At 37.7% G+C, this 13,685-nt stretch overlaps 1 protein-coding gene across 3 annotated transcripts in view; it reads right to left on the bottom strand.

The window, feature by feature from the left end:
* Positions 1 to 367: 367 nt before the first annotated feature.
* The window catches only part of PPP2R5E (protein phosphatase 2 regulatory subunit B'epsilon), a 144,447-nt gene continuing 131,129 nt past the window's right edge, over positions 368 to 13,685 (bottom strand). For 2 of the 3 annotated variants that reach the window (XM_047736454.1, XM_047736455.1), the window contains exons 12-14: positions 13,399 to 13,526; positions 11,237 to 11,338; positions 368 to 4,541 (exon numbers count right to left, since the gene is read on the bottom strand). In XM_047736454.1, coding sequence (XP_047592410.1) covers positions 4,442 to 4,541; positions 11,237 to 11,338; positions 13,399 to 13,526 — 330 coding nt within the window. In that variant the 3' untranslated portion in view covers positions 368 to 4,441. The remainder of the gene's footprint in view (positions 4,542 to 11,236; positions 11,339 to 13,398; positions 13,527 to 13,685) is intronic. The other variant, XM_047736457.1, reaches the window with a different exon arrangement.

The following is a 13,685-nucleotide window of genomic DNA, read 5'->3' on the forward strand; positions in this document are numbered from 1 at the left end:
TTGTTTTGTGGCATTTTAACTTTGATGTGGATCAGAACTCTTCACTGTCTGGATGAACCAGTCTATAATTTTCATATGCAATTTTTCATATCAAAAATGTTTCATTTTTAATCTCTACCCACAAACAGATGCTCTTTTAAACACACACACACGCACACGCACACATACAAACAATTAAATTTAAAACCAGTATGAACCACAGCATTTCTAACAGGGAAAATAAACTTTTGCTGCCCTCTCCTGCTAAAACAATGAAATACTAAAATACCAATAGATTTATAAAGCTAAAGCGAAATTCTCAAACCAAAAGCAATGGATATGTCATTCTCATTATACCTTGATCAAAAATCAGACAACAACCAGAAAATGTATTGATAATATTTATATTTGAAAGTTCCCCATTGATACATGAGGTCTGGATTACAACTTATTTACAATAAGTGGTTTCAAAAAAAAAAAAAAAGCAAAGGGAAGGGAAGGAAGAAGGAAAGGGTTGGGTGAGAGGGAGGGGAAGGAGGAGGGAGGGGAAAAAGAGGGTGGGAGGGAGGCAGGGAAGAAAAGGAAACCTATATTCATAGACATCATCAAACGGGATGTTTATTTCCAAGAGATACTACTGCTGCTATCGTGCACAAGAAGCAGCACAAATTAACATTCCACTAGATCAAAATTTCCTCAACTTTCTCTCAAGATGCACAATCCTTTAAGGTTTTCAAAATTAAATACCGAGAAATATAAAACGCATTGCCAATATGCCTACTACAGAAATCCTTTGCGGGTCATTCCTTAACTTCACTCAGAGAAGCAGCTGAGCCAGAATATAAAAATAAAAATATTGATGTGCAAATAAAACACCACTGATCGTGTCTGGTGCCACCTTTTGCTACAGGTGACATAACTTTGTGATCACACTGGTTATAGCATCAAAAGAGAGAATCTCTTCCTTTCCTGGGCCAGCTCAGTGCACCTAATTAAAGGGAAAGAACAAAACAAGAGGGAAAACAAAAACAAAACAAAACCAAAAAAAACAACAACACAAAAAACTCTGAACACTTAAAAATGCCAATAACATCCATACATCTTCCCTTTCCCACCCCACCCCAATCCCCACAAAAAAATAAAAAAGCTTTTAAAGCTCTAAATATACTTTTTTTTTCTTTCCATAGTGTGTTTGAGCCTAGGGCTATACATGTAAGTATAGCAGGTGCAATTACAAGCAGTTCCCGGCTCTGCACCCTGGACTGTCCCACGCATAGGAGGTACAAAATAAATTAAACCCTTCCATTTAGGCGAGCAAGCCCAAGATGAAGGAGCATAACCCTGCTTGTGAGTATCCAGCGGCATCGAGGGTATTATTTATTTCTTACTTTTTTTATTTTTTATTTTATTTTATAAAAAACAGATGTCAGGGAGAGCAAAATATAGTAAGATTTAAAAGAACGAAAACTCAACACTGAAGGGAAACAACTGGGGACACTTGCACAATGAGAAAAGGAATGCATGCTTGATTCAAAGGAAGAGATGGGTCAGTTCACTCACATGGTTGTTCGGGGCCCCCAAGCCAGGCCCCAGCATCATTCTAAACCACAGGGTTTTTTGTTTTGTTTTGTTTTGTTCTTCCAAAGACACTCTTTATCCTACCCCTGGAACCAATATGGCAGGGATGAGGCTGGAGTGACCATCACTCACTAACTACAATATTTGCTATTTAAAAAATATATTTATATATAGTTCTGGAAATTATGAAGCAAACAAAATATAACACAAAGATGCATTTGTCACAACGAACTCAAGTTGCAGCAACAGCAGAAATGTGGGAAAGGACAGAGGGAGAGAGGGCTGCTGTAAATGCAGCAAGTACAGCCTGAACTATGTCACATAGTGCAACGGTCAGATCACCTCAGTTATTCTGCGTCACCGGACACAACATGACAAACGTCACATTGTCACTTTCGGTTAAAAAAGAAAAGACAGTGTTTCTTCTCAGAAGTTGCCCTATACATTTTAGACATATATTTATAATTGCGTCTGTAAATATGTCTAAAATTTGGCTTTGTTCTTCTCAGTTTGGAATGATCAAAATACAGAATTAACATCAAGAGTATCTGTGCAGTCCTCACCATAACTCGGAGGTCAGGGAAAGGTGCAAAACGGGATCCTCGTCTTTCTCATTTCAAATGACTGCATTGCATTGTAATGGGCAGAGATATTTCATAAACTTGTGACTTTAATGTATTCTGTCTAAAAAGATGAATTGATGGCAAACAAAAGTTTATATTGTCAAAAACGTAATGCAGAGTCAAAGCTAATGGGCTCAAATCAAAAGGGCTAAAGGAGATGATTTGTTACAAATTTATTTTTTATCTTTAGTGTTTGAACTTGCACCTTTGCTCCGGCACTTTTAAAGTAAGTTGTTCCATTCTGGCAGCTCCTGCCAGCTTCACACTGAATCCCCATTAATGCTTTTAAAAAAAAAATCTCTTCATTCCATTAAACCATGTTGTGTTGGGTGTTGCATATGACTCTTTTACGGCTGTTTCTTTTTCAGAATTAATAGCCAAGTTTTGTTTTTGTCTTACAAAGTTACTGAGATGACAATATCCATCCTCAGTGGACTTTTATGCACAAACTGTGACCTGATAATCCTGAAACGCTTAATAGGGGAGAAAGGTCAGCGGCTTCCCCCCCACCTTTTCCTTGGAAACAATAAAACTGCATATTCTACTTTATATTTAAGTGGAAGGAAGAGAATATACAAGTCCATGTTGATATTATATTTCTATTAAGAGCAACAACAGTTCGTATGTTCATGTTTGCTACTATCACAATTCAGTACATGAACACAGAATCAGCTCTAGGCCACGAATACTGCTGGAGGTGATGGTTTAGGATTATCAACTCACTGCAGCCAAGTCCATAACAAGCAAAAGCATCCCGAAAATAAATTCCGAAACATGTTATCTTTCAGTACATAATAACGCAACTGCATCAGGTAAGTACATACTGGACACAAATTTCATCGGCATTTTATCTCCCCAAGATGTTAGATTCCTCTTCTAAATACAAAGCAGAGAGCCAATAAGGTATATGTATAATACAGCCCTAAGTTTTGTTTTGTTTTTCATTTTTTTCTTAAACAATTTGGTCACAATGCACCTTGGATAGAAAAGCATTTTTAAACTTTATTATTAATACTCAGGACATTAGGGATTTCCAGATTTTTTTCAGTAGCATTTGTAGAACCACTTTTGGTAACAAATACAGTAGTTAGGAATACGCATCCAATTCAGAATGCATAGTAATGTTTATCCTGAATCCTTTCCGGCTAAAAACAGGGCTGGCGCTGTGATGAGATATAGAACGAGAATCTACAAAAAACACTGTAATACGTTTGTTTTTTTCCCAGAGGCTACATCCTCTTTTGCTGGAATACTTTATAAATACATATTAAAAAGTAAGGCAACAACTCCAAACAGTCCAAGCTGTTTGCTCAACTCTCTTCCCAATTAGATTCACAATCCTGGCGATCAATTTCATGGTTGTACTGTTTAGTGTTTGTCTTTCTTATTACAAAATGGTCCAAAAAGATGTTTTCTGACATTTCTCGAACATCTCTGGTGTGTGTGCTCAATGATGTATGCAACTAATACTGGTCAGGTACTGAAGCCTATGATGTCCCAGGGCCTGTTTTCAAAGGATTCAAGACATTGATTTGGATTCACCATAAACTGATGATGCAGGAATCCAAAATTCCCTTCCCTACTATGTTTATCACCTCTTCTCTTTTACTCCTAATTTTAAAACTAAAGGAGTACCAGGACTACCTGGTTACTGGAAAGATGTTCACTCCAGCCAACAAAACTTTTATCAGGGACCTTTACAATTCCTGGCCCCATTCCACATGGACATTCAACTCATGAAGATGTGCAAAAGGAAAAGATGTTAAATTACAGTCAAGTTATCCAGAGGAGGATGTTATACAAACTTATAAGGAAATGACAGTCTTTTTTTTTTTTTCTTCCATTACTATAAATACATTTAACAGCTTAGCAGAAAGACAAGCTAAATTTAAGATTGTTCACATTTGAAAATTGTTTCATACTCTCTGCTAAGGATAAATAAGGAACTCCTGATAATAGAATTTTAACATAGCAATTTCATCAACAGATCTTTGAAGACTGCTGTTTTGTTTTTTAAAGAGGGTTAGAACAATGATCATGTTTGCAAAGTTCTGAGAAGTCCATCTACTGTCCAAACTTTGGATTGAAGTCCTTATTTTTTTTTTCCGTTACTTAGAGACAGGTATATACAGTGCTGTTGTAATAATGAGACAAATGTGAAATCTACTGCAAAGTTGCACAATACAGAAAACTGTTGCTCCATCTTCTACTACATAAATGTGTGACTCCACAGGTTAGTGATGTTGCTGTCATTGTTTCTGTTAAGTTGGAATTATGCCATCACGTCTAAGCCCTCTCTTTAATTCCAGATCCTCCAGTTTTTTCCACAGTTCTTCACGCTCTTTTTCTTTCTTTTTCTCACTGGGGAGAAAACAGAATATAAGGTAAACAACTAGGAAAGTCAGAAAAGATTATCTAACAATACTGCCCCTTTGACATACTTTTCCCCCATGTAGGTTTCACAAGTAGTCTTTGAAAAGTTTGGCATTAAGCTTGTGGGTGTTTTCTCTTTTTGGTTCTTCTCTTGCTTTTTTTTCCCCTTGATACTTAACTTACATGCACAGAAAAGGAGTATCAATGTACTGAGCAAGAGATGACAAGACTAATTTTAAGATTTCACATGAATATTCCTTTATACTTAGCTTACTAATGAAAATTAACTTCAAAACAAAAATGGGGATCATTTCTATGTATCTGTTATCTTAGAGATCCAAAGACACATTAAATGATTTTTACACGGGGTCTAGTTAAAATTTAATTTTCTGTCTCCAAATAGTTTCTCAAAAGGGAATGCTAGAGATTATACTGATACAAAGTCGTAGGACAAGAAAATACACTTCCCCTTTAAGTATTCTATTTCCCCTACACTAAGTGTATTAAAGTCTTTAGCAGAATCTTGTTCTTACTGGTATTAATAAACCACAAAATTCAAGTTATTAACTTATTTTGTACCTATATATATGACCAAATGTTCTTTTGTGATTTCAGTTTTAATGATCTGGAAGGATCGTTTACATTATTATGAATCAAATTTTTAATGTTCCAAGCCTTCAAATTTGAATATCAAGTTGACTAGCAATTTCCAGATTTTCAGATTTCACTGTCTGGTAAATTTGACTGAAAAACTGAATGTCCAAATTACGGTCAACAAATTTTATTTGTCAAGGACATTTTAGATCACCATAGTTTTATAAAAGAAAGGATGTTGATTTTAACATCAACCAGGTAGAAAGTATAAAATAGAGGAATATATATGACTATACTGTAAATTAAGTCAATTCCTATTAAAAATAATTCACTGCTGTCCCTAGCTTTCTCATACTGTGATGATCCACTAAACAACAGACTCAGATAATATTTGTGAATCTATAAATTCATATAATTCATGCCCTCTCTGGCATGGGGGATATGGTCCTTGTGCTACTTCACCCAGCAAGGATTTAACTTCAATTACAATAAAATACTTACTTAGGGAAGCCCACATAGGTTAAGTAAAACACGTATATAAGTCCAAAGCCTCATATTTTTTAATGTCATCACCAATTTTTTTTTTAAAAGATTTTATTTATTTATTTGACAGAGAGAAATCACAAGTAGGCAGAGAGGCAGGCAGAGAGAGAGGAGGAAGCAGGCTCCCTGCTGAGCAGAAAGCCCCATGTGGGGCTTGAACCCAGGACCTGGGATCATGACCTGAGCCGAAGGCAGCGGCTTAACCCACTGAGCCACCCAGGCGCCCCTTATCACCAATTTTTTAAAAAAATTATCTGATATCGATAGCAACACAAATTAATTCATCCACTCTCCTGAAAAAAATCTCTAGAAACACCTAAGTAATCTTACATTCCCATTCCATAAGTCAGAGGAAATATTTAATTATGTAATATAATAACTAATATTATCATTTCATAATTAATTATTTCAGCAATTCAGGCCTTGTATCCTGAACTAGTTTCAGATATCTGGACTACAATATGCACAATATGAATTTCAAAGGACATAACAATTTTTTTTTGAATGGCCAATCTAAAGCATTTATTTCCAATAAGGTAATATCATTTTCTTTTACTAATACCTAAAATAATCTGCTTTTTTTTCCCTAATGATTTCAGAACAGTACATTTAATCAACAAAAACATCATTTAGTAAACATTTGTTTACTATTTTTATACAGTGTAATAACAGTTCCTCGGTTTAAGAATGTTCTTCTAGTTGGCTGTTTGCCTTTTAATTTTACATTTAATTTTTTCTCAACTAAGTTGTACAATTTGTATTTGTAAAATCTCCTTTATTTTTTTTTTTATTTTTTTTTTTAAAGATTTTATTTATTTATTTGACAGAGAGAGATCACAAGCAGATGGAGAGGCAGGCAGAGAAAGAGAGAGAGGGAAGCAGGCTCCCTGCCGAGCAGAGAGCCCGACGCGGGCCTCGATCCCAGGACCCTGAGATCATGACCTGAGCCGAAGGCAGTGGCTTAACCCACTGAGCCACCCAGGCGCCCAGTAAAATCTCCTTTATTATACTTAAAAGGTCTTTTGCATCCCAAGATTAAATAATCATCTTCTCTATTACATTTTATGCTTTCCTTTTTTTTTAATTTTTAAAGATTTTATTTATTTGACAGACAGAGATCACAGTAGGCAGAGAGGCAGGCAGAGAGAGAGAGGAGGAAGCAGGCTCCCTGCTGAGCAGAGAGCACGATGCGGGGCTCGATCCCAGGACCCTGGGATCATGACCTGAGCCGAAGGCAGAGGCTTTAACCCACTGAGCCACCCAGGCGCCCTATGCTTTCCTTTTTTATATTTCTCTTTAAGTTATCTTTATCTTGTGATTTACGGGTCTAGTATAATTTTGTCCCATACAGTTAATCTTCCCAGACCATTCATTGGTTAATTCATTCCCATCCCATTAAGTTTGGGTTCTTTATTTTTATTATGCACATACCTACACATACCTGCTTTGTTCAACTAACTTGCCATTCTTCCATCAAAATAACACTTTGAATTGCCAGCCACTTGGTAATGCATTTTAGTAATTGAACAAGTTGTCTTTGCTATTCCTTTTTTGGGGCAAATTCGTGATGAAGTTTAGACTTTATTCTTCATATGCCCCCAAAATTCAAATGATGTTTAGGATTACATCATGCTTATAACTTGGTAAGAATTAACATTTTTAAAATCAGTCTTCCTAGCCCATTTATGCAAATCTTCATTTACAACATCTCTTAGTAAAGTTCTTTTCTAAGACTTTTCTCTATGGAATTGAAAGCTGAGTCTCATCTCATCTCATTATACTGCTCTAAAGATGTCACCCCAGTCACTGCTGGAGACCACTGGGGGCTCCACTGGGGAGATCCACTTTGTTACAAAAGAAACCAATTTGCAGAGAGGAGGAAGATTGTGCCCCAGTAGCATTTGTTTCCCTAAAATCAGCTCTTCTCCGCCCCTAACAATTTTTTAAATGATTATCTATTGGGTAATTTTGACCCTGAAACATGGTATTTTAAAGAGCAAGAGGGACAAAATTAGATGATCCTCCCATCATTATGAATTCCAGATTCTTGATTGTAAAGCTGTTCGGTTAAATTAATCATTTTTGGTTTCTCGGTAAAGGAATTATACTAGGTCTAAATAAACGTTATCATGGAACACTGATAACCTTTTCATTTGGATGGAAAAGAAGGTGGTAAGCAAGGGCCTAAGAACTTTCTTCAACTAAAACACAGGTTAAACATATGTTAGGTTCATACTGCCCTAATCTGAAGTTTAAATTAAGTGCTGACATCATTAAAACACTCATCTTGCTACTGAAACATCTCAGTCGCATCTTTGATCAAAAGTTTTATGGCATTCAATAAAATTTATCCTGTGGGGCTTTTCTTCCAGATGAACTTTATGCTGAGTTATTAAACATCTTTTATACTGACAACTTCATCTTCAAAAATTCTAAATATTTCTGAAATAGTTACTGTCGTCCCATTCTTTCCTACATTTCTCTCTCCCTGTAGGTGGGAATTTTAAAGCTTAACCACACTGTCCTGCTAGGGGTAGGGATACTGTCAATTCTCTCCCAATTTCAATTTCACATAGCACAAACGCTGGCATAGGTATCTTAACAGTGCTAGTTATTCCGCTCACTATTTTCAGATTTGTATAAAAATTTGATTTACTACAGAGAAAGGGGAACCCTCCTGCACTGTTGGTGGGAATGCAAGCTGGTGCAGCCACTCTGGAAAACAGCATGAGGTTCCTCAAAAAGTTGAAAATAGAGCTACCCTATGACCCAGCAATCGTACTACTGGGTATTTACCCTAAAGATACAAATGTAGTGATCCAAAGGGGCACGTGCACCCGAATGTTTATAGCAGCAATGTCCACAATAGCCAAACTATGGAAAGAACCTAGATGTCCATCAACAAATGAATGGATAAAGATGTGGTGTATATAGATACATATACACACATACACACACAAAATGTATATATATACAATGGAATACTGTGCAGCCATCAAAAGAAATGAAATCTTAACATTTGCAACAACATGAATGGAACTGGAGGGTATTATGCTGAGTGAAATAAGTCAATCAGAGAAAGACTTATCATATGATCTCCCTGATATGAAGAATTTGAGAGGCAAATTGGGGGGTCTGGGGGATAGGGAAGGAAAAAAATGAAACAAGATGGGATCGGGAGGGAGACAAACCCTAAGAGATTCACAAAACAAACAGGGTTGCCAGGGAGGGGCGGGGGGGGTGGCGGGGGGAGGAGGATAGGGAGAGGGTGGTTGGGTTATGGACACTGGGGAGGATATGTGCTATGGTGAGGGTTGTGAAGTGTAGAAGCCCGACGATTCACAGACCTGTATCCCGGGGCTAATAATACATTATATGTTAATTTAAAAAAAAAATTGATCTACACCAAAACATTTCAATTTGGTGCCATCCAGAAATAAACTCCTCCAGGTAATTCTTCTCTAAGAGCACCAAATAAATCTCTCCTTTCTCTTTTCCTGTTCCCACATCCAGGGAGAAGCCAACTGTCTATTCAGCACAATCTGCTATAGCTCGTTTGACAAAATACTACCCTTACTTAAAAAAATCCTTCTCTCGTTAAAGTCCACTCACAGTAAGTCGCTCTAATACACTAGATCTTCAGAATCAACTCTGCTGTGTCTATTCTTGGACCCCTTGGTCAACAGTACCTTTTCCAAGAATTTGGTCTATTTAGCTTAGATGATAAGTGATCAGAAAACAGTTTTATCACTGAAACTCAATAAATATTAATTTAATTTCATTTGAATATTTTAGAAATAAGGTCTTCATTTGTCTTAACTGGACTCTACAGATTTTTATTTAATCCTTATTGACTAGGATAATCATTATGGGTTTTTGGTTGCTATAAAGAGAAAGGACATTATGTACAACACACTCTTTAATGGTATGCCACAGTATGAGAATGTGCTCTTTATTTCCTCTACTTAGATGACATTTTTAAAGACTTGAAGTTTGACACGAGGAGGGTTACAAATGTAATGATTTACAACACCTGTAAATATTTAAAAGTTCTTTAAATTACAAGTATGGTACAACATATCCCATAACTGATACTTATTCCAATATTGTATAAAATATCCCAGCTTCTTCTGTCTATAGCTGAACACTTGCCATATTCCATAATTAAATTGCTCTTCAATATAACCAGGTCCTGGTAATTTTTGTTAAAAAAAAAAAAAAAATCACTGTGATAGTCCTTTACCCCGCCACAAAATCTTTTCCCTCATTGCTCTTTTTATCAGTAAAATGCAAGTAACACATGCAAAATCAGGCAAAGCGAAGAAGCAAGGCAACCACAGACAGCTTTGATCAGGAGGTTCAGCAAGGCCTTGGGTATGAACACTCACTCATACACATCCCTGGGATCTTCTAAGTCCATGGTTTTGTAATACACAAAGCTGACATTTGCTTCTGGATCCAAGCCAAACCAGAAGCCCAACTATTAACAAGCTCTCTAGACTTTCCTCAAGGTCACCAAGTGTATCAATCCCATGGTCTGAATATTTGTGTCCTGTCCTACCCAAAATTCCTAGGTTGAGATCCTCACCCTCTGGGTGATGGGCTCAGCAGTTGCACTTTTGGGAGATGATTAGGTCATAAGGTTGGGGCCCTTGTGATTGGCATTAGTGACCTTATAAAAGAGATCCCACTGAGATTCACTGTCCTCTGCTATCACATGAGACATGGTGAGAAGTGGCTAGCTAAGAATCAGAAAGAAAGCCCTTATCCAACCAGGCTAGTACCACAACCTTGGCTTCCTGCCTCCAGAACTCAGAGATAAAAATTTCTGTTGTTTAAAAGCTACCCATAACTTGGTGATATTTTGTTATTAGCAGACCAAACGAACCAAGACAACATCTTTTGGGAAGTTGGACATGTTGAACAAGAAATAACAAAGTTGAAAAATCATGTAAATGAAATCAAGAAAGGCCTTACTAAGCCATAAGTGTTTATGTAAAGAGTTCAACTGGTTTGGTCTCAAACATTTCAAGACTGCTAGAATACCAGACTCTTTACTTCCATATTCTTTTCATTGTCCTTTAAATCCTAATGAACTTGTGTTCTGGAGCAGTAAGTTAGTTCTGGGCCAAAGAACTAAACAAAAATGGTGCCTCACCCCTCCTGCTGCTGGGTAAATTACACAAGATGTGCCCCCAACTCCAGTTCAAATAAGTTCAGAATGGGAGTGAACCCCATGGCAAACCACGCCCACCCGGGGGCAGGAAACATCCCTGAAATATGCATGACATGCCAAGCCCTTAACCCTGAGGAAGAAGAGAAACATTATGGAAGGGAAGGAGGAAAGTAGCCTTTCTTAAAATGATACTTTGTTACCTCCTGGCATGCTAATGAAGACACAGCTAATGAGCATGCAAAAATGAACATATAAATAAATTAAACTGTGCTGCTTAGGATTTCAGGTAGAATTAGGCAACTGCAGCAAAGAGCAAGGAAAGAACTCAACAGTTTTATGCACAGCTGACAAAAAAGCTTTAAAAAGTTACCGCTGACGATCTGACTTGTATGTGGCTGTCAGCTCATCAAACATGGTGCTGTTCATTTCCATAAATGCCTTCAACACATTGTACACTAGCGCCACGATAGCCCTGAGAAGCACAGAGAAAAGAGAACGTGTTGGTTAGTCTTACATAACGGGAGGAGCACCACCTGCGTCTGAATGAATTCCTTGTATTGCAGAATCTCCATCCCTTCTCCGTTGGAACAACTAGAAAGGACCTACGGTTCATTTCCACATCAAGAGAGTTCTATTCTTTACTATTCTAGGCAAGATATCTTTCTGAGGGGTTGACAGGATCAGAAAAAGAAAAATCTAATTTTGCCCTTCTAATTATTGGTACCCAGAATAGACTTGCCTGTGGGCACTTGTTAACTTCATTTAGTAAAAAGACAAGTATAAAAATAAAGCCACTTCACCCTAAAAGGAGCACCTGTGCTAGGACTAACCTTAGAGACTTAAATTTGCACAGAATGCTTTATTATACTTATTTATTTAGAAAGGGAGATGGGGAGAGAGCCATATGGGGGGGGGGGGCAGTGAGAGAGAGGTGGGGGGAAGGGCAAAGGGAGAGAATCTAAAGCCTGCTCTTCGCCCATCGCAGAGACCGATCTCACAACGCTGAGATCACGACCTGAGCCAAAGTCAAGAGTTGGATGCTTAACTGACTGAATCACCCAGGCACACCTAGAATTTTATTTTTAAAGTGATAATACACATAATTCATCAAAATCAAAACCTGTTCTCATGGTAACAAATAACATATATGTTATTCATATAACCTCTGTAACCTCTGTAAACTGGATAGTTTACTACTTGTTAAGTTTCTAGTTGTGATTTGTTTCAGTCCATTCACGCCTGCTAAGTCTCCTTGCTGACCCAACACATACTCTGGGGTCAGGTGACTGGCAAGCTGGTGATGGCTCCTATTAGCTATGAAACAGCTAAATGGCCAAAATGGCAGCACATCTTTATCAAGAGGAAGAATAAGCTCTTAACAACATGAGGACAGTGACCATGACAGGCTTGGTATCTTCCAAGTAGACTCTAAATATTGCCCTTTGCAAAAATGTGCCTTACTCCTGTTTTGCTACAAACTAGCAACCAATGCTGCTGAAGAAAGCACTGGTAAGTTAGCCATAGGTGAAATAAACCATGGGTTTGATGCTTCCAAAACGTAAGTGTATTTGCTGTGTTCTTCTGCCCTGTGCCCATTAAAAGGAAAACTTCAGCTCCCTTCTGCTGGGGTGAATGACCTTCTCACGGACAACGGGCACAGGTGGAGAAGGGCCAATACAGAACACTGGGCAGTGACAGACCCTCGCCAGAACCACTCTCTAGGTCCTCAAGACCTAGATGAGTGGGTGACCTAGATGATGAGTCTTCACTGTTTACAAGTTCTAGTAACAAACTTTGGCAAATTTGGAGAGAACATGAACAATGACTTAGTTGGTTTTTAAGAAATGCATCATGCTAAAATGCAAATCAATTCAAGCATGTTCCCCTTTACGACTCCTAAGTGTTTCCTTATCTTCCACTGGTGAAGGTGCACGTGGGCTGTACTCCCCTTTTTAATCCCATCTTCCAGCATCCTCCCCAAAAGACCAGGTACTTTAGCCCTCTCAAATTCACACGTTTCAGAACCTGACAGGTGACTGTTACATTTTGGGGCCTTCTAATGTGAAGAAGAGACCCACACTACCAAAGGGCCCCCCCCATCCCATCCACCTGTCGTATTCCTGTAAGACTCGGTTTGAGCATCACCGCCCCATCAATATCCACAAACCCCTCCTCTCACTCCAGAGTATCCCCAAAATAGTTCTGCTACTTTCACAAGCAAATCAGGAACCTCTCGAGTAAACAGATACTTTACAAAACAGTATTTTTTAAATGCTGTTATGTTAAACTATCTGCTTGTGAGTCTCCCTAACACTGGTCAGTGAATTTCTAACAGATGGGCATTTTCATGTATCTGTCTTTACCAATCTTTACCAACATGCACAGCATCTGGCACATAGCAAGCACTCAAGGCATTTTATTAAGCAAAAGAGGAGGAGGGAAAGAGAGAAGGAAAGGGGAGGGAGGGAAGGAAAGTAGAGGAAGGAAGAATGGGAAGGGAGGGAGAGAAGAAGGGAGAAACTGAAAACCTACGGATTCCAATGTTCTTTTGAAATCCTATAAAGACTGGAAAACATGATGGGAAGGATGACATTGGAGTTTTCTTCTATCAAACTCATGATGTATTCATTATTCCAATAATACAGGGCCCTTTCTGCCACCTTTGAAAAAAAAGAAAAAAAATATTAAGAGTGAGAAAAAAGACTGATAAAGCAAAATTAAAAATCTCTCCAAACAAAAATATTTTAAGACTGTTTTTTATATCATTCAATCAAATGTGAAGTTAAATATTTATCACACTTTACATTTTTGTGGATTTC

Source organism: Lutra lutra, chromosome 7, assembly GCF_902655055.1.
Source record: "Lutra lutra chromosome 7, mLutLut1.2, whole genome shotgun sequence".
Lineage (NCBI taxonomy): Eukaryota > Metazoa > Chordata > Mammalia > Carnivora > Mustelidae > Lutra > Lutra lutra.